Below are 26719 nucleotides of genomic sequence, written 5' to 3' on the forward strand. Positions count from 1 at the left end.
AAGAATACAGGAATAGAATAGAATAGAATCATAGAAACCCTACAATACAGAAAGAGGCCACTCAGCCCATCGAGTCTGCACGACCACAATCCCAACCAGGTCCTACCCCACATTCCTACATATTTACCCACTAATCCCTCTAACCTATACGTCTCAGGATACGAAGGGCAACTTTAGCATGGCCAGTCAACCTAACCTGCACATCTTTGGACTGCAATTAACATAAAAGAAAATCCAAAAATCTTCCACAGGCATGTAAATAGTAAACAAGCAATATATGTTTAGTGGTGTAGGACATGGCTAGAATACCTAATGAACATTTTATACACATTTACTCAGGAATTGCATATTGAAAATGCTGATAGAAATAAGATAATGGGGAAGAGAAAATTGATAGGCAGGGTGTATAAGAAAGACTTGTTATCCTTAGAATGGATAAATTCTCTGGCATTCAGAATAAAGTCTAAAATTTGACAATGATACCAAACTTGGAGGTGTGACAAACAATAAGATACCAACTGACTACAACAGGACATAGTTAGGCCAGTAGAATGACTGCCACCAGGCAGATGGAATTTAATGTAGAGTAATGGGAGGTGATGGTTACTGTGCAAAGGGATAGAGGCAATTTGGAACTAATGTCACAGTTCTGAAGGGCAAGCAGAGCCAGAGGGGCACAAGAATCATGTGCATAGATCACTAAAGGCAAGAGAGACTATTTAGCAAAGCATTTGGATCTTGGGCTTCATAAAAATAAAAAGATGGAGGTTATGCAAATGCTTGCAAAGCACCGGTTAGTCCACAACTAGAGTACTGTGTTTTCTGGTCACATTTTTTATAACAAATGTGAGGAATCTTGAGAAAAAATTTTACAGGATGAGGGATTTAAATGATAAGATTTCATAGGACAGTTATATTGGTTTTCCTTAGAGCAAAGGATAGAGGTACACAAGATTTTGACAGGTTTAGATAAGGCAGAGAGTGAAGCTGCTCTCGTTAGCTGATGGTACAAAGACTAAGGCAAAGACTGGGGGAGTGGGGTTGGGGCAAGAGATGTTATGTAGTCACATTTTGCACAGGAGACCTCCATTTGGCTTGTCAACTCTATGCTGCCTCTCTGGTAATGGTCATGAGGGGATTTTGGTGTACAATTTTTGCATAAAAATTTTCCTCCTCAAATCTCCACTGCAGGAGGCATAACTTCTAAAAAAACACAAGTGGCAGTAGTTAGGTTCTCTCTTACTGGAGATGGTCTTTTTACACATGCATGGAGATGAGCGCACAAGACACTGAACATTTTTAAGTTTATTTTTGTATGTTTGTATCTGCTAAATTTTTTTGTGGTTTAACTCTTCAATATGATAATTTTTCTTAGGGATTTCATCAATACTCTTGGGAGATCACAATAATTCTGTACCTGGAAATGTTTGCAAAATCCTGTCTTTACTATAATCAATAAAACACAAATATAACTTTTTCATCTCTATGGTTCATTACAAAGCACGTATAGCATAACTGTTCCTAAATCTTCTATAAAGCCACATAGTGAAGGGCTGAAATTTTTGATATTTTCTCATTCCTGACCCTTTTTATCAGTACTCAAAGATCAACCTCAGTTAACACCACTCATCAGGCTGATTATTGAACGTGTAATGGAGTTCACATTCAATGCCCCTGGGGTTTTGGTGTCCATTCATCTGCGCGACAATCGCCAGGCAGAAGTGTTCCCTGAACACTTCAGCAGTCAAGGGCATTTAGCCTCCTATCTTTGGGTCAGTGTTCTCCAAGGCGGCCTTCAAGACACACGACAATGCAGAATTGCCAAGCAGAAACTGATACCCAAGTTCCACTGCCTGAGGACAGCCTCAACTGGGATCTTAGGTTCATGTCAAACTACACCATTTGGCCTGGGCTTGCAAAATCCTACTCATTGTCTTGACCTGAGACAATTCACACCTCTTTAACCTGTGATTATCCTTCTCTCATCTCACACTGCCTGTACCTGTTAAGACTTGATTACCTGAGAAGACTTGCATTCCAACCATTATCTTGCAATTATCTTTGTCTACACATGCCATGTTTGTGAAACCTACCTCTCCACTCATCTCATGAAAGAACAGCGCGCCAAAAACTCATGATTCCAAATAAACCTGTTGGACTTTAACCTTGTGTTGTGAGACTTCTTACTGTTCTCAAATAAACTTATGTATTCAGCCAATCCTGCAAGCTCTTGGTCCCTTTCCATAACTTCCCTGTGTTTCCCTTTGATGAATCTGCAGACTTTTCCTTTCAAGCCCTTAATGTCTTTATGCATTGTTCTCGAGTCTGTTTTTCAGTTCCTTCACATCCTTTGTTCAACCTTTTCCCTTCAACATATTTGTTTTCTTTTTCCAATCATCTATTATATACCAGATTAATATTGACTCCAGCCTTTTGCTATTCCAAAGCTTGCCCATAACGCTCACAGTCCATTAAGTTACTGAAGCACAAACATGTGCAGAAACATGAAATAACAATTGTCATTCCAACTGGATAATATACTTGATCATTCTAGCCAAAGAGAATGCATGTGCCAGTATACCTACAATTGATTGTTATTCTAGCCTTTGCTTGGCATAATCTCCTGTACTGCAGTTTGCTGAAAAGTTTAACAATTATTTCAGTGTTGCACAATTCCAGATGCAAAGTGACATATTTATACACAGTGCCAGAAATTTTCAAGATCCAGTCAGATGCTATTGAGGAGACAATTGTTCTGGTTTCTGAAAAACTAGCTTGATTATGTTAAGATTAATGGAAACCAAATGTTTATACATTTCTTCAAAAGGTTTTTAGGAGAAACACCTGCATAATTATAAAGCAATTTCTGCTTCTCTATACCACAAGAATAATCATTTCAGGCAAGTCCAGAATCAGTTCCCAAACTGATTTTGTCTGTATCCCTGAGATACCAAGTGGAGCACATATACACAGCAATTTGGGATCTATTAACTGTTATCTTAATGCTGAGAAAGTGGATGCTTCCATTCATTCTGAAAACTTAAAAAAATGTACATGAGTGCACAATGTGTATCCATGTTTAATGCAGACAAGTGTGAGGTATTGCACTTTGGAAAGACAAACCAAAGTAGAACATACAGGCTAAAATGGTAGGACACTCAAGAGTGTAGTGGAACAGAGGGATCTGGGAACACAGATACATGGTTCCCTAAAAGTGGTGTCACAGGTAGATAGGGTTGTAAAGAGTGCTTTTGGAACATCGGCTTTTATAAATCAAAGTATTGAGTATAAGAGTTGGAATGTTATGGTGAGGTTGTGTAAGACATTGGTGAGGCCAAATTTAGAGTATTGTGTACAGTTTTGGTCACCTAATTACAGGAAGGATATTAATTAGGTTGAAAGAGTGCAGAGAAGGTTTACAAAGGATGTTGCTGGGACTTGAGAAACTGAGTTACAGAGAAAGGTTGAAAAGGTTACGACTTTATTCCCTGGAGCATAGAAGAACGAGGGGAGATTTGATAAAGGTGTATAAAATTATGATGGGTATTGATAGAATGAATGCAAACAGGCATTTTTTCACTGAGGCTAGGGGAGAAAAAAAACTAGAGGACATGGGTTAAGGGTGAAGGAGGAAAAGTTTAAAAGGAATATTGGGGGGGGGGGGCTTCTTCACACAGAGTGGTGGGAGTGTGGAATGAGCTGCCACATGACGTGGTAAATGCAGGCTCACTTTTAACATTTAAGAAAAACTTGGACAGGTACATGGATGAGAGGGGTGTGGAGGGATATGGTCCAGGTGCAGGTCAGTGGGACTAGGTAAAAAAATGGTTCGGCACAGCCAAGAAAGGCCAAAGGGCCTGTTTCTGTGCTGTAGTATTTTATGGTTCTATATTAGTAGAGTATGATATTTTTAAAAATTAATTCCCGAAAGAACATTTTATGACTAATTGACAATGGTTTCATGGTTATCATTAATTAGACTTTTAATTCTAGACTCTCTTTTACTGAATTCAAATTTCACCATCTGCTGTGGTGGAATTTAAACCCACGTTCCCAGACCATTGCCCTGAATCTTGGATTACCAGTCCAACAAAAATAATACCACCATGACACCACCTTCCCCTAAGTTAGGTAGATATTAGAACAGGTATCTTACAGCTCTGAATGAAACATAAATTGATAGCACAGTGTAACCAAAGCCAAGGGAGAGTCATATTGGCTTTAGAATGCTGTCTGTTTCCCTTTTCACAAGACGTTCCAGACCAGATGAATTTTTCCAGAATTTTGTCAACCAAAGCAGTACTATTCCATGACATGTTGATTATACTGGACCAGTAAAGGTCATATTCTTTGACATTATGCACTGTTATTGCAAATCAAAACAAACTGCTATTGATCAGAAAAGCAGGGATAGTGTCATTTGGCCTTTTTTTTTAAGGACAGATGTTGGCCTCTTTTAAGGATAATGTCACTTGGGAACAGCACTAGATTAAGTAATAATTGATTTATATTGAGCAAATTGTTACAACACCTGCATGATTGTTAAAGGATAATCCTTCCTGTGTAGTACAGAATTTAGTTTTTTCTGATGTCTCCAATACGGTATTCTTTTTAGCCTCAAAATTGTCTTCCTATAGATAATAAATATACCTGCTTAGTCAAGGCAATAAAAGCCTGAGAAAGTTTCCGATAGTATCCTTCAACTGTAGCAGTCCCATATTGCTCCATGGTATTACAACAGCAGACCATATAATGCAGCTGTGGGGTGCTTACAAGGCCATAGTCTACAACAAAAAATCATATAATTTAACATTAACACCTCAGTAATATCATCCTCCCGATTTTAGCTTTGTCACTTGCTGGGAAATTCAAGATCACAACACAAGATGGCTCCCCATGTAAAATTGAGATAGCATAACATGATCCCAATTGCTTTTTAGAAGGGACTTTGAAACAAACTGACAATAGTATTTACAAAGAACAGTGTGATTGGTTGAATGTTTTATATGAATCTCAAGTAACAGCAGCCATAACCAGTTGGGATATTATCAAATTCTGACACTCAAGCGTGTCAACCACTGTGTGTCAACATTGTGAATGATACACAAGTATTTGCACCTTTAAGTCATTATACAGTGTATACACATGTTCATTGGTATGCTAGTGCTAAACTTTAGTATAAACATTCCTCGTGTTTGGATACCAGTAAATACAGGCATCAAGATCAGTTTCCGAAAATACAGTTGCTATCCTGATTTTGGCACGTACCTTGATAAGTTCCACCTAAGGCAGTCACCCCATCAATAACAGCCTGGACAAGTTTTAGACTACTGGGCCTGAAATTAAAATACATACAGAGTACAAAATTACAGGTTCTGAACAGTGACACACAAACAATATGCATAATACCCAGCAATACCTTGCATTGAAGATGCTAACCATTTAAAGCTTCTGAAAACACACTTTTTTTATTGCCACACAATGAGACAAAAAATTATTAATTGTTTACAAAATAATGCATTGTAGAGATGAATTCAGCACAAATCCAATAAAGGGCGTCCTTGCTGCTATGATACCTGCTGGAGCATTACAATCTCACAACACCAAATCGTGTTAGCAGAGGTCAACAGATGCCTTTACACTGCAAGCTCAGTGCAGTGGAGAGGGGTTGAACATGGATTGCACATGCACTTGTAAGCTATGGGGGATACATACACAGAGGCTCGGTCGGTGGGAGGATTTGCTTGTGCTTTTAGACTCAGTCAGGGATCGATTGCGGGGACAGCACACTCCTACATTTGCAGCAGTCAGGAGCACACACACTCTCAAAGGTTCAGTTTTTTTAAAAAAAATTAATTTACAGGAACTAAGTGCACCTAAGCCACCATTTCCCATAGACAAAAGACCCTTTTCAGAGGTTTAACACAGCACAGACTAATGCTCACGTGATACTGGGATTGAGGTTGTTTGTTGAATTCTGCAGTCCAACGCTCTTGAGACTCAGAACAGTTTGAAGATGAAGATTTGAAAACAGTTTCCCTAAACACCAGAGAAACTCTGGCCCAGTCCCCGACAACAGCTGATTTTTTCTTCATGAAGGCAATTTTTTCACAAAGAGGGTGGTGAGTGTCTGGAACAAGCTACCAGAGGTAGTAGTAGAGGTGGGTACAGTTTTGTCTTTTAAAAAGCATTTAGACAGTTACATGGATAAGAGGTTTTTAGGAATATGGGCCAAACATAGGCAATTGGGACTAGCTTAGGGGCTTAAAAAAAAGGCGGCATGGACATGTTGGGCCAAAGGGCCTGTTTCCATGCTGTGGATCTCTATGACTGTATGACTCTAAGACAAAACCTTGCTTTATTTGTTGTCCATCCTCCAATTTGTTTTAAATTCAATCGTGGGATGTAAGTGTTGCTGGCTGGGCCAGCATTTACCCTTGAACTGAGTGGCTTGCTACATCATTTCAACAGGCACTTTAAGAGTCAACCACATTGCTGTGGCTCTGGAGTCACATGCAAGCCAGGCCAAATTAAGATGGCAGATTTCTTTCCCTGAAGGACATTAGTGAACCAGATAGATTTTTATGACAATCAGCAGTGATTTGATTATTAGACTTTAATTCCATATTTTTACTGAATTCAAATTTCAACATCTGCTGTGTTGGGATTCGAAACTTGATCCTTGGAGCATCGCCTGGGTATCTTGAATTATCGCTAGTCCAATGACTCAGGGTAGGTGGTGGCACAGTGGTATTTTCACTACAATTTTCATTAGCGAAGCAGTTGTTTTTTTAATGTCCTTTAGGGGAAGAAATCTTAACTGGTCTGGCCTGCACGTGACTCCAGATCCACAGCAACGTGGTTGACTCTCAAATGCCTTCTAAAACGGGCAATGGGGTGGCCCAGCCAGCAATGCTGCTGCCCAGTAAATGATTTTGTCAAAACGTACTAATACTGGTATGCCATGAAGCATCTTCTTGAAGCACTGCAGTTCCTGTGGTGTAGACACATGCACAATACTTTTAAGGAGGGAATTCCAAGGTTTTGGCCCACTTTCGACAGTGAAAGGATGGTAATGTTGGATGGTGGGTGACATGTGGGTGGGGGGCAATTTCTAGGTGGTGCTGTGCCAATGCATCTGATGCCTTTGTCCTTCTAGATCCATTTGTTTACTAATGGAGAAGGATGATGTAGGGATAAAAAGCAGAGAGGGGGAACTATGAATTAGCATTGAGGCAGAGGTTTTAGCGGGTTTAAAAATGGATAAATCTCCCAGCCCAGGTGAGATGCATCCTAGAAAGACTGACTGATCAAGGTAAGAGCCCATGGAATTTGACAAATTGGATCCAACATTAGCTTACTGACAGGGGGTGATGGTTGAAGGCTGTTTTTGTGACTGGAAGCCTATGTCCATTGCTGAGTCCCTTGCTGTTTGTAATGTATATGATGATCCAGATGGGAATGTGGGAGGGAATGATCAGTAAATTTGCAGGTGACACGAAAATTGGTAGTGTGGTAAATAGCAAGGAGGAAAGCCTTAGATTACAAGGCGCTGAAAGCTGGTCAGATGTGCTGAACCATGGGAAATGGAATTTAATCCTGTTAAGTGTGAAGTGATGCATTTTGAAAGGACTAGAACATAATAAGAACATAAGAACATAAGAAATAGGAGCAGGAGTAAGCCATCTAGACCTTCGAGCCTGCCCCGCCATTCAATAAGATCATGGCTGATCTGTCATGGCTCAGTTCCACATTCCCGCCCTCTCCCCACAACCCTTAATCCCCTCGTTCATCAAAAACCCATCAACCCGCGTCTTAAAAATATTGAGCGAGGCAGCCTCCACCACTTCAACGGGCAGAGAATTCCAGAGATTCACCACCCTTTCAGTGAAGAAGTTCTTCCTCAACTCCGTTCTAAACTGCCCCCCCTTCATCTTGAGGCTGTGCCCCCTAGTCCTACTGTCCTTTCTGAGCGGGAAGAGCCTCTCCACCTCTATCCTATCCATCCCATTCATCATCTTATACGTCTCAATGAGATCTCCCCTCACTAACGAGTACAAGCTTAGTTTATTCAGCCTCTCCTCATAGCTCAATCCCCTCAACTCTGGTATCAGCCTAGTAAACCTCCTCTGCACTCCCTCCAAGGCCAAAATATCCTTGCGTAAGTGCGGCGACCAAAACTGCACACAGTACTCCAGCTGCAGCCTCACCAATGCCCTATACAGCTGCAGCAAGACCTCCCTACTTTTATATTCAATCCCCCTCGCTATGAAGGCCAGCATCCCATTCGCCTTCCTGACCACCTGCTGCACCTGCAGGCTGGGTTTTTGCGACTCATGCACAAGGACCCCGAGGTCCCTCTGCACCGTCGCCTGCTGCAGTTTTTCACCCCGTAAGTAAGTCCTTCCTACCATTATTCCTACCAAAGTGGACCACCTCGCACTTGCCAACATTAAATTCCATTTGCCAGTTCCTGGCCCATTCGCCCAGCCTATCTAGATCCTTCTGCAGACTCTCCACACCCTCTGCGCAATTTGCCGTTCCACCAATCTTGGTGTCATCAGCAAATTTCGACACCATACACTCGGTTCCCTCCTCCAGATCATCTATATAAATGGTAAATAGCTGAGGCCCCAGCACCGACCCCTGGGGCACTCCACCAGTCACCAACCGCCAATCCGATTGGCACCCATTAATCCCCACTCTAACAAGGCAAAAGAATACACAATGAATGTAGGACAACAGGAAGTACAGAGGACAAGGTGGTACAGGTCCAAAAATCCCTGAAGGCTGCAGGACAGATAGATAAGGTGGTTAAAAAGGCATATGAGATACTTGCCTTTATCAACTGAGGCATGGAACATCAGAACAGGGAGGCTATGATGGAATTAGACTACAGTGTACAGTTCGGGTACCCAGACTGCAGGAAAGAAGTGATTGCACTAGAAAGGGTGCAGAGGACATTCACCAAGATGTTGCCTGGGCTGAAATGTTTCAGCTATGAAGAGGCTGGTTATGTTGGGTTGATCTCCTTAGAGCAGAGAAAGCTGAGGGCTGACCTAATTGAGGTGTACAAAATTATGAGGGACATAGATAGAGTAAATAGGAAGAAACTTTTCCCCTTTCTGCTTCATGGCACTACATAAATAGTCATTTTATGCAAGTCCAGAGTCATAGTTTCCAAACTGATTTTGTATGTATTCCTGAGACACTAAGTGAAGCACACATCCACAGCAATTTGAGATCTATTAACTTGCTTTATGTGGTCTCAGTGCTGAGAAAGTGAATGCTTCCATTAACACTCTGAAAACTTAAAAAATCTGCATGCGTGCACAATATTTCTTCATGTCAGTAGAACATGATTTTTAAAAAAACTTATTTCCTAAAGAACATTACTGACTAACTGACAATGATTTCATGGTCATCATTAATTAGGTTTTTAATTCTAGATTTTTTTTTACTGAATTCAAATTTCACCATCTGCTGTGGCGGGATTTGAATCTGGGTCCCCAGACCATTGTCCTGGATCTTGGATTACTAGTCCAGCAAAAAAAAAAATCAGGCAAGTATTAGAACATGCATCTTACAGCACTGAATGAATCACAGATTGGTAGTACAGTAACCAAAGCCAAAGGAGAGTCATATTGGACTTGAAATGCTGTCTGTTTCTCTTTCCACAGATGCTGCCAGACCAGCTGAGTTTTTCTAGCATTTTGATTTTATTTTAATCAAGGCACTAGAGAGGATAGAAGATGTTGCCTGGGATGGAGCATTTGTGCTAAAAGGAGACACTAAATAAGTTTGAATTGTTTTCTCTAGAGCAGAGAAAGCTGAAGGGGGACATGATTGAGGTATTTAGATTACAAGGGATATGGACAGGGTAAGTAGGGAGCAGTTGTTCCCCTTGGTTGAGGGTTTAATCATGGAGGGGGCATAGTTTTAGGGTAAGGGGCAAGAGATTCAGAGGGGATTTGAGAAAAAGAAATTCACTCAGGGGAATCTGGAATGCACTGCCTGGACAACCTAAAAATAATTTGGATGAGCACGTGAAACATACCATTCAAGGATATGGGACAAGTGCAGGAAAAAGGGATTAGCTTGCCTTTGCTGGTAGTTGTCACTGCAGATTCAATGAGCCAAAGGGCCTTTTCTGTGCTGTATGACTCTGACCTAGTAGAGGAGTCAATAGCCAGAGGGCATAGATTTAAGGTGAGGGGCAGGACAATTGAGGAAAATCTTTTTTCACCTAAAAGATGGTGAAATCTGGAACTCACTGTCTGAAAGGGTGATTTAGGTGGGAACCCTCAACATGCAAGAAGCATTTAAATGAGCAACTGAAATGTCATAGCATACAAGGTTATGGACCAAGTGCTGGAAGATGAGATTAGAATAGATAGGTGTATGATGGCTGGTGCACGCACAATGGGCCAAAGGGCCTTTTGCCATACTGTAAAATTTTGATGACTCTAAGGTAGTGGCTAAGATTTTGGAAGTTATGAAGTCTTGATGAGTTCCTGCAGTGGATCTTTTAGATAGTACACTCTGCTGCCAATGTGCGGTGGTGGTAGAGAGTGAGTGTTCAGGAAAGGCATGCCAATCAAGCAACTGCTTTGTCCTGCGTGGTGTCAAGCTTGTAATTTTTGACAGAGATGCACTCATCCATGATGGAGAGTGTTCCATCAGACTCTTCTTGTTGTTGACTGTCACCAGCTGGCACTTACGTGGAACAAGTATTACTTGCCACTTGTCAGCCCAAGCCTGGATATTGTCTATGCCTTGCTGCATTTTGACATGGACTGCTTCAGTATCTGAGAAGTCATGATGGTGCACAGCATTATGCAATTACCAATGAAGACCTGCAGTTCTGACTTTATGATGGGTGGCAGGAAGGTCTTTGATTAAGTAGCTGAAATGGTCAATTCCAGTTTCGTCAGTATTCACTCAGGAAAAAGACAATGTTGTCGAGGAGAATACTGAGATACAGGCTATTAGACTAGATGGGATTGAGGTTCATAAGGAGGAGGTGTTAGCAATTCTGGAAAGTATGAAAATAGATAAGTCCCCTGGGCCAGATGGGATTTATCCTAGGATTCTCTGGGAGGCTAGGGAGGGGATTGCAGCGCCTCTGGCTTTGATCTTTAGGTCATCATTGTCTACAGGAACAGTGCCAGAAGACTGGAGGATAGCAAATGTCCCCTTGTTCAAGAAGGTGCGTAGAGACAGCCCTGGTAATTATAGACCAGTGAGCTTTACTTCTGTTGTGGGCAAAGCTTTGGAAAGGATTATAAGAGTTAGGACTTATAATCATCTAGAAAGGAATAATTTGATCAGGGATAGTCAACACAGTTTTGTGAAGGGTAGGTCGTGCCTCACAAACCTTACTGAGTTCTTTGAGAAGATGAGCAAAAAGCTGGATGAGGGTAAAGCAGTTGATGTGGTGTATATGGATTTCAGTAAAGCGTTTGACAAGGTTCTCCACAGTAAGCTATTGCAGAAGATACGAAGGCATGGGATTGAGGGTGATTTAGCAGTTTGGATCATAAATTGGCTAGCTGTAAGAAGACAGAGGATGGGTGGTTGATGGGAGATGTTCATCCTGGAGTTCAGTTACTAGTGGTATACCGCAAGGATCTGTTTTGGGACCACTGCCCCAAATGACCTGGATGACAGCATAGAAGGATGGGTTAGTAAATGTGCGGATGACACTAAAGTCGGTGGAGTTGTGGACAGTGCAGAAGGATGTTGCAGGTTACAGAGGGACATAGATAAGCTGCAGAGCTGGACTGAAGAGTGGCAAATGGAGTTTAATGTGGAAAAGTGTGAAGTGATTCACTTTGGAAGGAGTAACAGGAATACAGAATACTGGGCTAACGGTAAGATACTTGGTAGTGTGGATGAGCAGAGAGATCTCGGTGTCCATGTGTATAGATCCCTGAAAGTTGGCACCCAGGTTGATAGGGTTGTTAAAAAGGCGTACAGTGCGTTAGCTTTTATTGGTAGAGAGATTGAGTTTCGGAGCCATGAGGTCATGTTGCAACTGTACAAAACTCTGGTGCAGCCGCACTTGGACTACTGCGTACAGTTCTGGCTGCCTCATTATAGGAAGGATGTGAAGCATTAGAAAGGGTGCAGAGGAAATTTACCAGGATGTTGCCTGGCATGGTGGGAAGGTCTTATGAGAAAAGGCTGAGGGACTTGAGGCTGTTTTCATTAGAGTTAAGAGGTGACTTAATAGAGGCATATTAGATAATCAAAGGATTAGATAGGGTGACAGTGAGGGCTTTTTTCCTCGGATGGAGATGGCTAACATGAGGGGACATAGCTTTAAATTGAGGGGTGATAGATATCGGACAAATGTCAGAGGTAGGTTCTTTACTCAGTAGTAAGGGCATGGAATGCCCTGCCTGCAACAGTAATGGACTTGCCAACATTAAGGGCATTTAAATGGTCATTGGATTAACATATGGATGATATTGGAGTAGTGCAGATTAGAAAGCTTTAGATTGGTTTCACAGGTCGGCGCAACATCGAGGACCGAAGGGCTGTACTGTGCTGTAATGTTCTATGTTCTATTTCTTGATATCAGTGGAGTGAATCAAATTGGCTAAAGACTGATATCCGTGACGCTGGGGATCTCTAAAGGAGATTGAGATGGATCATCTCCTCCATACTTATGGCTGAAGACAGTTGCAAATGCTTCACTAACTTTTACACTAACTGGGCTGTTCCATCATTGAGGATGGGGATATTTGTGGAGTCTGTGAACATGCGTTCTAAACTATCCCACGTAGCACAATGGCAATGCCAATGGTGACGTCCTCAATGTGAGGATGGGACTTCACATCCAGAAGGACTGTGCTGTGGTCTCTCCCGCTAATACTGTCATGGACAGATGCATTTGCAGCAGGCAGATCAGTAAGGATAATGTCAAGTATGTTTTCCCTTCTTTTTGGTTTCCTCATCATCTAGCAGCTATGTCCTTTAGGACTTGGCCAGCTGGGTATGTGGTGGCACTACTAAGCCATTCAGTATTGAACACTGAAATGCCCCACCTTGAGTACATTTTGCACTCTTGCAACATTCAGTGCTTCCTCCAAGTGATATTCAACATGGAGAGGTACTGAATCAGCAGTTGGGGGGGGGGGTGGTCGGAATGCAGTATCAGCAGGAAGTTGCTGCTGTTTGACTTGATGCCATGAGACTCATTGTTCTCCGGAGCAGTGTACCTGGTGGCTGTGGTGAGTGTTTGATTTTACTTTAAAAGCTTTTGACTGCATTTCCGGTTCGTGGGGTTTTTGTGAGTACTTTTCATTTCCATAGCGGAAGTCAGGCGAGGGGCTAGTCGGGAAGGGAGAGCAGGGGGTATAAAAAGGCAGTAATAGACAGCGGGCAGGGTCGAGAGTGGGAGCAGAGTGAGAGCTATGAGGGCTTTGGCTCACTGGGCTTAGGCAAGGTGAGTTGCTGGTTCCATCTTTCCCGTGTTCCATTTCGGTATATATAATTCCAAGGGAGGTCAGGACATGGCAGGGGCTACGGGGAGATGCTTTAGCTGTGTTAGGTGCCACATGTGGGAGTTCTTGGAGGCATCACGTCTCCCGAAGGCCCACGTCTGCGTCAAGTGTTTAGAGCTGCAGCGTTTGAGGGCCCGGGTCAGGCAACTAGAGCTGCGTTTAGAGGATGCATTTCTGGTCAGGGAGAATGAGGAGTTTCTGGCTATGAACCATGGACAAGTGGAGGTCCCAGGGCCTGGGGGACAGGACGGGTGGGTAACTGTTAGGAGGAGGAAGAAGAAGAAGAAGAAGAAGACGACGAAGAAGAAGAAGAAGAAGAAGACGACGACGACGAAGAAGACGACGACGACGACGACGAAGACGACGAAGAAGACGACGACGACGAAGAAGACGACGACGACGACGAAGACGACGACGACGACGAAGACGACGACGACGACGAAGACGACGACGACGAAGAAGACGACGATGACGAAGAAGAAGACGACGACGACGACGAAGAAGACGACGACGAAGACGACGACGAAGAAGACGACAAAGAGTCCTGGTCCAAAGACCACCCCAGTGGCCCCCCAAAAGGCATCGACAGGGGTACAAAAGGAATGTCAGGAGGGTCAGAATGCCTCAGAGGGAAGGAAGGGGGCTGGCAATGAGATAGTGTTGGGGGATGGGAGGGTCAAAGGAATTGATAGGGGGTTCTGATGGCAAAAGCATGACTCCAGGATAGTAGTCTGCCTCCCTGGAGCAGGGGTACAGGACGTATCAGAGAGGATAGAGGGAATTTTGAAGGGTGAGGGGACCCAGGCTGATGTAATTATACACACAGGAGAAAAGGACACAGGGGGATGTACGTAGGCAATTTAGGGAGTTGGGGGCCAAGCTGAAGAGCAGGGCCTCCAGGGTGGCATTCTCTGGGCTACTGCCTAGTAACAGCAGGGCTAGGAATAATGAGATCATGCAGCTGAATGCATGGCTGAGGGATTGGTGCAAGGTAGTGGGCTTTACTTTTGTCGATCACTGGGAAATATTTGTGAGAGAAGGGCACCTGTACAGGAGGGATAGGGAACATTTGAATGGGAGGGGGACAAATATCTTAGCTGGGAGGTTAGCTGGAGTGTTTCGGCAGGGTTTAGACTAATATGGGGGGGGGGGGGGGGAGGATGAGACTGATAGCTTATTAGGCTCTGGGATCGGGAGCGAGTTGGGTGACAGAGTAGGTTTGGTTGAAAGGAAAATTATCAGGGGAAATGAAGATCCAAGAGGGCCTGGAGGGTTGGATTGCGTCTGTTTTAATGCGAGGAGTGTAACGGGTAAAACGGATGAGTTTAGGGCCTTGATGTTCGTGAGGAATTTAGATGTGGTGGCAGTGACGGAGACGTGGTTAAAGGAAGGGCAGGACTGGCAGCTGAATATTCCTGGGTATAAGTGTTTTAGGTGTGACACAGGAGGGTTGAAGAGAGGTGGTGGGTGGCGTTGTTAGTTAAGGAGCACATCACAGCCGTGCAGAGGGAGGACAAAATGGAGGAGTTAGGGATTTGAGTCGCTGTGGGTGGAGTTGAGGAATAGGAAGGGAGCGATTACTGTGCTAGGGGTGTACTATAGGCCACCCAACAGCCCAAGGGCAGTGGAGGAAGGCATTTATAAAGACATTTTAGATAGGTGCACAAAGAATAGGGTGGTTGTAGTGGATGACTTTAATCTTCCTGGAATGGATTGGAAGGTGTCTAGAGCTGGGGATACGGATGGGGAGGAATTTGTAAAATGTGTGCTGGAAGGATCCTTGGAGCAGTACGTAACTAGCCTGACTAGGGAGGGGGCTATACTGGATTTAGTTTTGGGTAACGAGCCTGTGCAGGTGGTTGAGGTTGCAGTAGGCGAACATGTGGCTAACAGTGACCACAAGTCTGTCTACTTTAGGATAAAAATGGAAAAGGATGAGTGCCGTCCGAAGGGGAGGGTGCTGAACTGGGGGAAGGCGAGCTATAGCCGGATTAGGAAGGAGCTGAAGGACACTGATTGGGAGAGGCTGTTAACGGGCAAGTCCACGGTTGGCAAGTGGGAGGCTTTCAAGGGCAAACTGATAATGTTGCAGGAAAGGCATGTGCCGGTAAAGAGGAAGGATGGGAAAGGAAGGATGGGAAAGGCAGGATCAGAGAGCCGTGGATTACAGGGGATATTGAGGACTTGGTCAGGAAGAGGAGAGCGGCATATGTTAGGTCTAAACAACTGGGAACGGAGAGCGCGCTGGAGGAATATAGAGAGAGCAGGAGGGAGCTTAAAAGGGGAGTTAGAAGGGCGAAAAGGGGGCATGAAATTGCTTTGGCTGACAGGATTAAGGAAAATCCAAAGGCATTTTACTCATATTAGGAACAAGAGGGTGATTGGAGGGAAAATAGGTCCTCTTAGGGACAAAGGAGGGGAACTATGCATTCAGTCTGAGGGAATGGGGGAGATCCTGAATGAATACTTTGCATCGGTATTCATGAAGGGGAGGGGCTTGGTGTCTTGTAATGCCTTGGAGGGAGCTGTAGATGAGTTGAAGGAGAATTCCATTACGAGGGAGGAAGTATTAGGGTTTTTAGAAGGCATAAAAACTGATAAAGCTCTGGGGCCTGATGGCATTTATCCCAGGCTGCTTAGGGAGGTGAAAGATGAAATTGCTGGGCCTCTGATGCAAATTTTTGTCTCTTCTTTGGACACAGGTGAGGTCCCAGAGGACTGGAGGATAGCTAATGTGGTACCGCTGTTTAAAAAGGGCAGTAGGGATAACCCTGGTAATTATAGGCCGGTGAGTTTGACATCAGTGGTAGGAAAATTGTTGGAGAAAATTGTTAGGGATAGGGTGTATAAGTATTTGGAGCGTTGCGATCTGATTAGGGATACACAACATGGCTTGTTCAGGAGAGGTCTTGCCTTACGAATCTGGTAGAATTTTTTGAGGTGACAAAAACGGTTGACGATGGGCGAGCCGTTGATGTCATCTATATGGATTTCAGTAAGGCGTTTGACAAAGTCCCTCACGGTAGGCTGGTAGAAAAGGTTAAGGCACATGGGATACAGGGACAGGTATCTAGATGGATTGAAAACTGGCTAGGCAACAGGAGACAGTAGTAGTGGAAGGGTCCTTTTCAAGCTGGAGGTCTGTCACCAGAGGTGTGCCGCAGGGCTCTGTACTGGGACCTCCTCTACATAATATATATAAACGACTTGGAAGAGGGCGTACGTGGTGTGATCAGCAAGTTTGCAGATGACACCAAGATGGCAGGATTGGCGGATAGTGAGGAAGATTGTCAGGTGACACAGCAGGATATAGATAGGCTAGTATGCTGGGCAGATAGTTGGCAGATGGAATTTAATCCTGACAAATGCGAGGTGGTGCATTTTGGAAGGAATAATGCAGGGAGGAGTTACATGATAAAAGGTAGACCAATTAAGAGTATAGAAATGCAGAGGGACTTGGGAGTGCAAGTGCACAAGTCTCTGAAGGTGACAACCCAGGTGGAGAAGGTTGCGAAGAAAGCTTATGGAATGCTAGCCTTTATAGGAAGGGGTATAGAGTATAAGAGCTGGCGTCTCATGCTTCAGTTGTACAGAACGTTGGTTAGGCCGCATTTGGAGTACTGCGTCCAGTTCTGGTCACCTTACTACCGGAAGGACATGGAGACCCTGGAGAGTGCGCAGAGGAGGTTTACCAGGATGCTGCCTGGTATGGAAGGACTGGGATATGACGAAAGATTGGGTAAACTGGGGCTTTTCTCCTTAGAAAGATGGAGATTAAGGGGGGGATCTGATAGAGGTGTATAAAATAATGAAGGGTATAGATAGAGTCAACAGTGGCAGGCTTTTTCCTAGATTGGAAACAAATATCACAAGGGGTCACGAGCTAAGGGTGAGGGGGGAGATGTATAATTTGGATACTAGAGGGAGGTTTTTCCACACAGAGGGTCGTGGGGGTATGGAATGCGCTACCAAGTAAGGTGGTGGAGGCAGGCATGCTGGACTTGTTTAAGGTTTACTTAGATAGGCACATGAGTGACACAGGGATGGAGGGTTATAGGCGACAGTTTTAAAAAGGGTCAGAGCCTCGGGACGATACTGGAAATGTAATACTACAATGTTAATGTTTTGTCTCTTTTAATCCACAGGTGTGATGGTCCACCTTGTTGTCTAAAGAGGGGCATGCACATGGTGGGTCGTGCGTGGGCTGCTCTTGGATGTTTCGAGAGTGGCCTAGTACTTCACGTCACGGTGTGTGCTTAAACCTGGACCAGCAGATGGGCACCACATTAGCTCAGTGACTATCACTGCTAGCTGTGCAGATACATGGATTTGGGCCAGTGTCTGTGGGAGTTTGCGCATTCTCCCTGTGGTTGCGTGGGTTTCCTCCGGGTGCTCCGGTTTCCTCCCACACCCCAAAGAAGTGCTCTTAGGCTGATTGGTGTAACAAATTGACCCTACACTATTCTCCCCTGAATCTGGTTACAATAGGGGTACCATTCGCATACACACGGGTCAAGGTAGGTGAAGGAAAATGCTTTGTTAAGATGGCGGTGCGGGTTCGTTGGGCCGAAGGGCCTGTTTCCCGTGCTGGGTTGTTCTTTGTCTTTAAGGGGTTCAGAGTCGATGTTGAGACTCGCTGGGCAACTTCCTCCAACTGCCATCTTTGAAGTCAGGGAGAACGTTTATTGAGAAGGAGGTGCATTCACTGGTTCAGTCAGAGCACCAATTTGCAACGCCTACATACGCACTGCTATTGCCCTACTAGCTGTATTCTGTAGGCCTATAATGGGAACAAAAAACAAAGAACAACCCAGCACGGGAAACAGGCCCTTCGGCCCAATGAGCCCACGCCGCCATCTTAAAGCATTTTCCTACATCTACCTTGCCCCGTGTGTTTGCGAATGGTACCCATATTGTAACCAGATTCAGGGGAGAATAGTGTAGGGACAATTTGGTACACCAATCAGCCTAAGAGCACATCTTTGGGGTGTGGGAGGAAACCGGAGCACCCGGAGGAAACCCACGCAACCACAGGGAGAATGCGCAAATTCCCACAGACACCGGCCCAAATCCATGTATCTGCACAGCTAGCAGCGATAGTCACTGAGCTAATGTGGTGCCTATCTGCTGGTCCAGGTTTAAGCACACACAATGACGTGAAGTACTAGGCCAGTCTCGAAACATCCAAGAGCAGCCCACACACGACCCACGATGTGCATGCCCCTCTTTAGACAACAAGGTGGACCGACACACCTGCGGATTAAAAGAGACAAAACGTTAACATGTAGCATTACATTTCCAGTATCGTCCCGAGGCTCTGACCCTTTTTAAAACCGTCTCCCATAACCCTCCATCCCTGTTTCACTCATGTGCCTAAGTAAACCTTAAACAAGTCCAGCGTGCCTGCCTCCACCACCTTACTTGGTCGTGCATTCCATACCCCCACGACCCTCTGTGTGAAAAAGGAACACAGGAAGGAACCGGAGGAGCAAATTTTCAGAGAAATTACAAAGACATGCATGAACCGTAAAGCAGCTCTGATTGATGAAGCACCTGCTAGTCAGGTGCTAGTTTTTGTTTACCCGTTCACTCCCTTGGTGCTACAGGAGGAGGAATCTCACTGGAGCACAGTATAAATATTTCTCAGTCTTTCTGAAGAGTTAGTACGGTTAGTCCGGAGTTGAGGGGGTTGAACTGTGAAGAGAGGCTGAATAAACTAGGCTTGTACTCGTTAGAGTTTAGAAGAATGTGGGGAGATCTCATTGAGACATGTAAGATGATGAATGGGATGGATAGGATAGAGGTGGAGAGGCTCTTCCCGCTCAGTAAGGACAGTAGGACTAGAGGGCACAGCCTCAAGATAAAGTGGGGGGGGGGGAGTGGTTTAGAACGGAGTTGAGGAGGAACTTCTTCACTCGAAGGGTGATGAATCTCTGGAATTCTCTGCCCGTTGAAGTGGTGGAGGCTGCCTGGCTAAATATATTTAAGATGCGGGTTGATAGGTTTTTGATAGGCAAGGGGATTAAGGGTTATGGGGAGAGGGCGGGAAAGTGGAACTGAGCCACGACAGATCAGCCATGATCTTACTGAATGGCGGGGCAGGCTCGAGGGGCTAGATGGCCGACTCCTGCTCCTATTTCTTATGTTCATTTTCTGGTTAATTTTTAGGTGGGACGGGGCGGGGTGCTGGCAAGGTGAGTGTGGAGGTGGGCGGGGCAGGGGGTGGACGATATGGTTGGGCGCTCCCCCACCACCCCTCCTGCATCCCGGGTAATTCCTTCTCTGCGACCCCTGCCCGCCCATCACCCCTACCCACGATCCCACTGCCCACGCACCCCTCCATCCGCGGCAATCCTAACTGCCCGCTCCCCAACCTCAACCCCCCGGCAAGCCCGCACACCAGCTCCCATCCCCAACTCCCCTGTGTCCGGTGATCCTACCCATCCACCCCACCTCACCCCCAGCAATCCTGCCCGCCCGCCCTCCCCATCCCCAATTGTCCTGTCCACTCCTGTGCTCCCATCCGTGGCGCTCCCAACCATCAGCTCCCCAATAACTCCCCCCCCCATACCCAGCAATCCCTCCCACCCCCACCTCACCCCCCCAGCAATCCTGCCTGCCTCCACTCTACCCCCCCATCCTCGACTATCCCCCCCAACTGCCATCCTTTCCTCGTGATCCCGCTTGCTCCTCCCCCTCCCTGGAGTTACTGCCAGCCTCCCCCTCCTCCTTCTGCCCATCCCCACCTCACCCCCTCCCCAACGATCATGTTCACCCTACCCCGCTCCATCCCATCCTCAGTGAATCACAGCCCCCCTCTACCCTGGCGATCCCACTCCCCCACACGCCCAGCAATGCCATCTGCCCACTCCCCTGCATCCCCAGTAATCTCATCCGTTCTCTCCCTGCATCCCCGTCGATCCTGCCCCAAATTCTGGTGTGAATTACACAGTAAATCGCTGAATACCTCGGAGTACTGACATGTGGAGGGATCTGAGAGAACAGGTCCCAGATCCCTGCAAGTGGCATCTTGTGTTCATGTCAGACTATTTGTAACGCCCATGACTTGCAACATCTCACTTATTATCCTGTCTGGAGGCAATACATAGCTCTTTAACATATGCTTAATGCTGTCGACACTCACATTGTCTGCACCTTTAAGACTTGATTAGCTGTAAAGACTCGCATTCTAATCAGTACTTTGTAAACTGAGTGTGTGTCTTTGTATACCCTGTTTGTGATCAGAACTCCCCACTCACCTGACGAAGGGGCAGAGCCCCGAAAGCTAGTGGCATTTGCTACCAAATAAGCCTACTGGACTTTAACCTGGTGTTGTGAGACTTCTTACTGTGTTTACCCAGTCCAACGCCTGCATCTCCACATCATATATAAATTGTGCACAGAATCATTTCAGATTTCCAGCACCTGCAGTATTTTGCTTTTGCTTTGGTAATCCAGAGATACAATGTCCCGGGTCATGATGGAATTTAAAGTCAATTCATAAAATCTGGAATTGAAAGCGAGTCTCAGTAATTGTACACAGAGGACTGGGGGCCAATTTGGGACCAAAAATGCATGGAAGCAGATGGCATGGCTCAGATCTAAATGAGCTTGTTCTTTTTTGTTTAAGAAGGAAGAAGCTACCAAAATAATTGTGAAACAAGAGGTAGCTGAGATAATTGATGGGCTAAAAAGTTATAAAGATGAGGTATGAGAAAGGTTGGTTGTACTTTAAGTTGATATGTCAATAGAACGAGATAGAATGCATCCTACGTTGTTGAGGAAAGTAAGGTGGCAATTTGTGGAGGCACTGGCTAAATTTCCCATCCTTATAGAGGAGGGGTGGTTCCAAAGCACTGGAGAATTGTTAACGTTATATCCACCTTCAAAGATTTACAAGAATAAACCCAGCAACTACAGGCCAGTCAGTATAAATGTTAATAGCCAGAAAGTTTTAGAAACAATAATTTGGGATAAAATTGGGCAAGTGTGGATTAATTAAGGAAAGCCTGAACAGATATGATAAAAGTAAATCATATTTAACTTGAATGATTTTTGGGTGTGATGAGAGAGAGTTAGAGAGAGACATGTGGTTAATATGGACTTCCAAAATGTATTTGATAGTGTTATACGATAGGCTTCTGAGCTGAAGTCCATGAAATAAAAGTGGTACTTGCATTATGAATATGAAACTGACTGAAAGACAGGAAAAAGAGAGCAGTGATGAATGGATGTTATTTGGACTAAAAGAGGGTATAGGGTGATCCCCAGGGGTAGGGGTTGATATTAGAACCAATTCTTACCTGCAAATAGCACAAAACTTGGAAATAAAGTTAACAGAGAGAAGGATGCCTGACATACTTCAAGAGGGCATATACAGGCTGATGAAATAGGCAGATGGAATCTAGGACAAAGAAGTGCAAAGTGATACATTTTGGTTTGAAAAACAAGGACAGTCAATATGAACTAAAAAGTACAGTTCTAAAAAGGGTCCAAGAATAGAGAGGCCAATATATGTGCATAAACCATTGAAAGCAGCATGAAAATTTGAGAAAGCAATCAAAAAGCATGTGGGATCCTGAGATTTACAAATTATGAAAACAGAAAGTTTTCAGTTGTACAGAACTTTGATCTGATCCTATCAGAGTTTGGGTTCCAAGTCTCAGGAAAGATTGGACTGGGAAGGGGTACAGAAAGATTTATTTGAGTGACATCAGGTTTTACAAGGCTAAATTATGGCAAAAGGTTGCATAAAAGCTGTTTAAAGGTTTTCATGGTGGGAACACTAACATTAAGTTAAATTTATGGTTATACCATGTAAAATTTTATAATGAAAATTATTAATTTTGTATTAAGAGTTCAAAAAAGAGTGAAGGTGCAATCAAATAGAAGGTATTTAAAATGATTGTGGGATTGGATAGTTTTATTGCTCCATCTATCCTATTTCCTCTAAATCCAGAATCTAGAACAAGAAGGTTTAATCTGAAAATTTGAGCCTGCCATTCAGGAGTGAAATCAGAAAGCACTTTTCCAGAACATTCCCTTAAAAGACTGTGAATGCTGGATACTCTAATATTTAAGACAGAATCACAGAGCTGTTGCAGCAAATCAATCCACTGTGTCTGTGCTGGTTCTCCAAATGAATGTTTCACTTCTCACCATTCCCCTCCCTCCATCTTCTTCCTTTTCATACAATTATCCAATTCCCTCTTGAATGTCTCAATTAAACCTGTCTCCACCACATTTAACATTCTAAATCTTAACCACTTGGTACTTGAAAGGTTTTTCATTTCACCATTGACTATTTTGCAAAGTTCCCTAAATCTTTGCCTCTCATTTTTGATATTTTCACGAGTGGAAACAATTTGTCCCCCTCTATTCTTTTCAGCTCCCTTATGATTTTGAACATCTCTATCAAGTCTCATCAGTCTTCTCTTCTCCAAGCAAAAGAGTGCCAACTTTTCTAGCTTAGGTGGAACCAGTTTTTTAAAAATACGCATTTAACATAACTTCCATGCTCTTGGATTGTATGGTCTATTAATAATTATGCAGGCTCCTTTACATCTACATCCCTTCAGAGTTGTATCCTTTATTTGATGTTATCACTCAGTGTTCTTCCCATCAAAATGAATCACTTTGTTGAACTTCATCTGCCACCTATCCACCCATCCCACTAATTTGCCCACATCATTTTGAAATTCCACATTATCATCCTCCTCAATTCACAATGCTTCCAAGTTTTGTATCAATTGCAACTTTCAAACTTGTGCCCTGCATACCAAATATATATAAAACAGCAAAAATTTCAACACTGACCCCTGAGGAATGCCACAATAAACTTCCTTCCAGTTCAAAAACACCCATTAACTACAGCCAAGTGTATCCACATTGCTACTGTCCCTCTTATTCAATAACCTATAACTTTGCTCACAATTTTGTTACACAGCACTGTATCAAATGTCTGTACCCAAATCATCATCATTACAATCATCAGCCCTCTTGGTTACCACCTCAAAAATTTCTGACTAGTTAGTCAAACATGATTTTCCCATATCTATGTTAGCTTTCCTTAATTAACCCAAATTTGTCCATGTAACGAATTATTAATTTCATCCCACATGATTGTTTTTAGAAGTTTCCCATCCACCAAAGTTAAACTTACTGGCCTGAAGGCTTACCTTTACACCCTCTTTTGCACAAGGATGTACCATTTACAATTCCCCATTCCTCTGGTACCATCCTAGAGTTTAAAGCCATGAAAATAATGGCTCGTATCTCTGCAATCTCCACTCACTTCCCTTGGACGCATCTCATTTGGTCCTGGAGCCTTTTCAACTTGTAGCCAAACAGGCCATCTAAAATGGCGTTTTGTAAAGCACTCTGGGACAACTGGGCAAGAAACTAAACCGACAGGCTGCAGTTTAAAGACAGACAAACAGGCTGCAACCCTGACGAGTGAATACACAGGATATGGGCCATCTCCAGGATGAAAGAGACTTTCTGGTCACACTGGGTTGTGTGCCAGACGTAAAGGCACCGTGAATCCTTATTTAGGAGGAAGGTAATGTGACCTATGTGCCTACAACACATACAGGCATGGCCGCCAGGGACACACCCAGAGATCGGTGTGGTAACACCTGATTGGACTCTTATCGATCAGGGTGATCAAGTCCGGATCGATTGATTGGCAATGGCCAAAAAAAAGGGCGTGAAACCAAACAGGGTATAAAGGATGCTGCACAACCAGGAATCTCTCTCTCTCTCTGATCCCACGAATGAGCTACAACAATGGTGAACATCACCAGCAAGAGGAGAGCCACCACACCCAAGAAGGAAGAAAGAGAGACTACAGCCAGAATGCTAGACCAGAGCAAAGGACCAAACTACACAGACAACTACCAAGACCAGCACACAGATAAAGGCCAGTATCTGTTTGGGTATTTGTCAGTCACACAAAGTTAAGTCAAGGTCTTGTATTGTACTTGAATTCTAGCATTTCTGTAAGATAACTTATTGTTGGTCGGGTGGGTGATTATTGATTGTGTGGGTTTAATTAAATATTGTTTGTACTAATAAGACGTCTACTCAAAGTTATTTGTCCATCGTATAAGGGTTAAAACAGGCTGATTTTTACAACAAACTTTTAAGTGCAGACAGACTATCCAATCATCCTCCTCAATTTTAAATCCTTCAAGTGTCTGATCTTTCATCATGAGCTGTGCAGCATCTTCTTCCTTGGTAAAGACAGGTGCAAAATATTCATTTCATGCCTCTGCTATGCCCTCCATGTGTAAATCCCCGAATTAGCCCCACTCCTCCTTTTACCATCTTTTTACTATTAAATGCTGACAGAAGATTTTGGGATTACATTTTATGTTCACTGCCAGTTTCTTTACATGTTCTCTCTTTGCTTCCTTTTTCACTTTGCAACCTTCCAAATTCAGCCTGGTTCTCAATTGTATTACCCACCCAACATCTACAATAATACACCTTTTCTCAACCTCCATCACTTTCATCAAGGGAGTTCTGCATTTGTTTGCCTTTCATTTCCCCTTGATTTTCTTGCCAACTTTTTTGATTCTAACTTATCTGACCCAGATCCATCAAAGATTTGCTTTCTCCCAGTTAATTATCCTTACTCCAGTTTGTTGTCCTTTGCCAACCAAAACTTTATGATACAATGATCACAATTTCCCAAATGTTCCCTGACACTTAATCTACTTGGCCTGCCAGACTCCCAAGAATCAGGTCTAGTGTTCCATCATTTCTCGTTGAAATGAAAAAAAAACTGCTATATATTTTCCTGAATACACCAGGAATATTTGCCTTTCTCACCGTTTACACCACTATAGTCCCAGCTATCCTTCAATGATTAAGGTCCCCCATTACAACTATTTGATGGTTCTTGCAGCTGTGTAATTCCCTTGCAAATCTGTTGCTCTATGCCTTTCCTATTAGTTGGTGGTTTATTGATTGCACTGAACAACGTACCCACTCCTTTCCTGGTCCTTAGTTCTAGCCAGATACATTCTGTCCTCAACCCTTCTGGCACATCTACTCTCCCTAGCATTGTAATATTCTGCTTAATAACTGCCATCTTTACTGAACACCTTGTACCTAAGAATATTTAATATCCAGTCCTGCCTTTGAACCACATCTCTGCTATAGCCATGACAAACAGCAATGTAAGAAATCTCACAACACCAGGTTAAAGTCCAACAGGTTTATTTGGCAGCACTAGCTTTCAGAGTCTCAGGCTCCTTCATCAGGCAATGAGAACTTGTGTTCTCAAACAGGGCATATAAAGACTCTGAAAACTAGTGCTGCCAAATAAACCTGCTGGACTTTAATCTGGTGTTGTGAGACTTGTTACTGTGCTTACCCCAGTCCAATGCCAGCAACTCCACATAATAAATGTCAATTACAGAATTGTTAGGAAATCACCAATCTTATTTACCCCACTACATTCACAGGCATGCACAGTAAGAACATAAGAAGTAGGAGCAGGAGTGGGCCATCTAGCCCTTCGAGCCTCCCCCGCCATTCAATAAGATCATGGCTGATCTGAAGTGGATCAGTTCCACTTTCCCGCTTTCTCCCCATAACCCTTGATTCCCTTGTCTGTCAAAAACCTATCTGCCCGTGACTTAAATATATTTAGCGTGGTAGCCTCCACCACTTCAATGGGCAGAGAATTCCAGAGATTTACCACTCTTTGAGTGAAGAAGTTCCTCCTCAACTTCGTTCTAAACTGCTCCCCCCCTTATCTTGAGGTTGTGCCCTCTAGTCCTGCTGTCCTTTCTGAGCAGGAAGAATCTCTCTACCTCTACCCTATCCATCCTGTTCATTATCTTATACGTCTCTACAAGATCCCCCCTCATCCTTCTAAGCTCCAACGAGTACAGACCCAGTCTATTTAGTCTCTCTTCATAGTCCAACCCCCTCATCTCCGGTATCAGCCTAGTGAACCTCCTCTGCACTCCCTCCAAGGCCAAAATATCCTTGCGCAAGTGCGGCGACCAAAACTGCACACAGTACTCCAGCTGCAGCCTTACCAGTACCCTGTACAGTTGCAGCAAGACCTCCCTGCTTTTATATTCTATCCCCCTCGCTATAAAGGCCAGCATTCCATTTGCCTTCTTGATCACCTGCTAAACCTGCAGATTGGGTTTTTTCGCCTCGTGCACAACGACCCCCAGGTCCCTCTG

At 44.0% G+C, this 26719-nt stretch overlaps 1 protein-coding gene across 2 annotated transcripts in view; it reads right to left on the reverse strand.

Annotated features, from left to right (window-relative positions):
• pgm3 (phosphoglucomutase 3) overlaps window positions 1-26719 on the reverse strand; it is a 128443-nt gene that overhangs the window by 76133 nt on the left and 25591 nt on the right. For both annotated transcript variants that reach the window (XM_080200308.1, XM_080200307.1), the window contains exons 4-5: window positions 5269-5336; window positions 4651-4784 (exon numbers count right to left, since the gene is read on the reverse strand). In XM_080200308.1, the coding sequence (XP_080056434.1) occupies window positions 4651-4784; window positions 5269-5336 (202 nt within the window). The remainder of the gene's footprint in view (window positions 1-4650; window positions 4785-5268; window positions 5337-26719) is intronic.

The sequence above is a fragment of the Carcharhinus amblyrhynchos genome, chromosome 12, assembly GCF_965287045.1.
Source record: "Carcharhinus amblyrhynchos chromosome 12, sCarAmb.v2.hapA, whole genome shotgun sequence".
Lineage (NCBI taxonomy): Eukaryota > Metazoa > Chordata > Chondrichthyes > Carcharhiniformes > Carcharhinidae > Carcharhinus > Carcharhinus amblyrhynchos.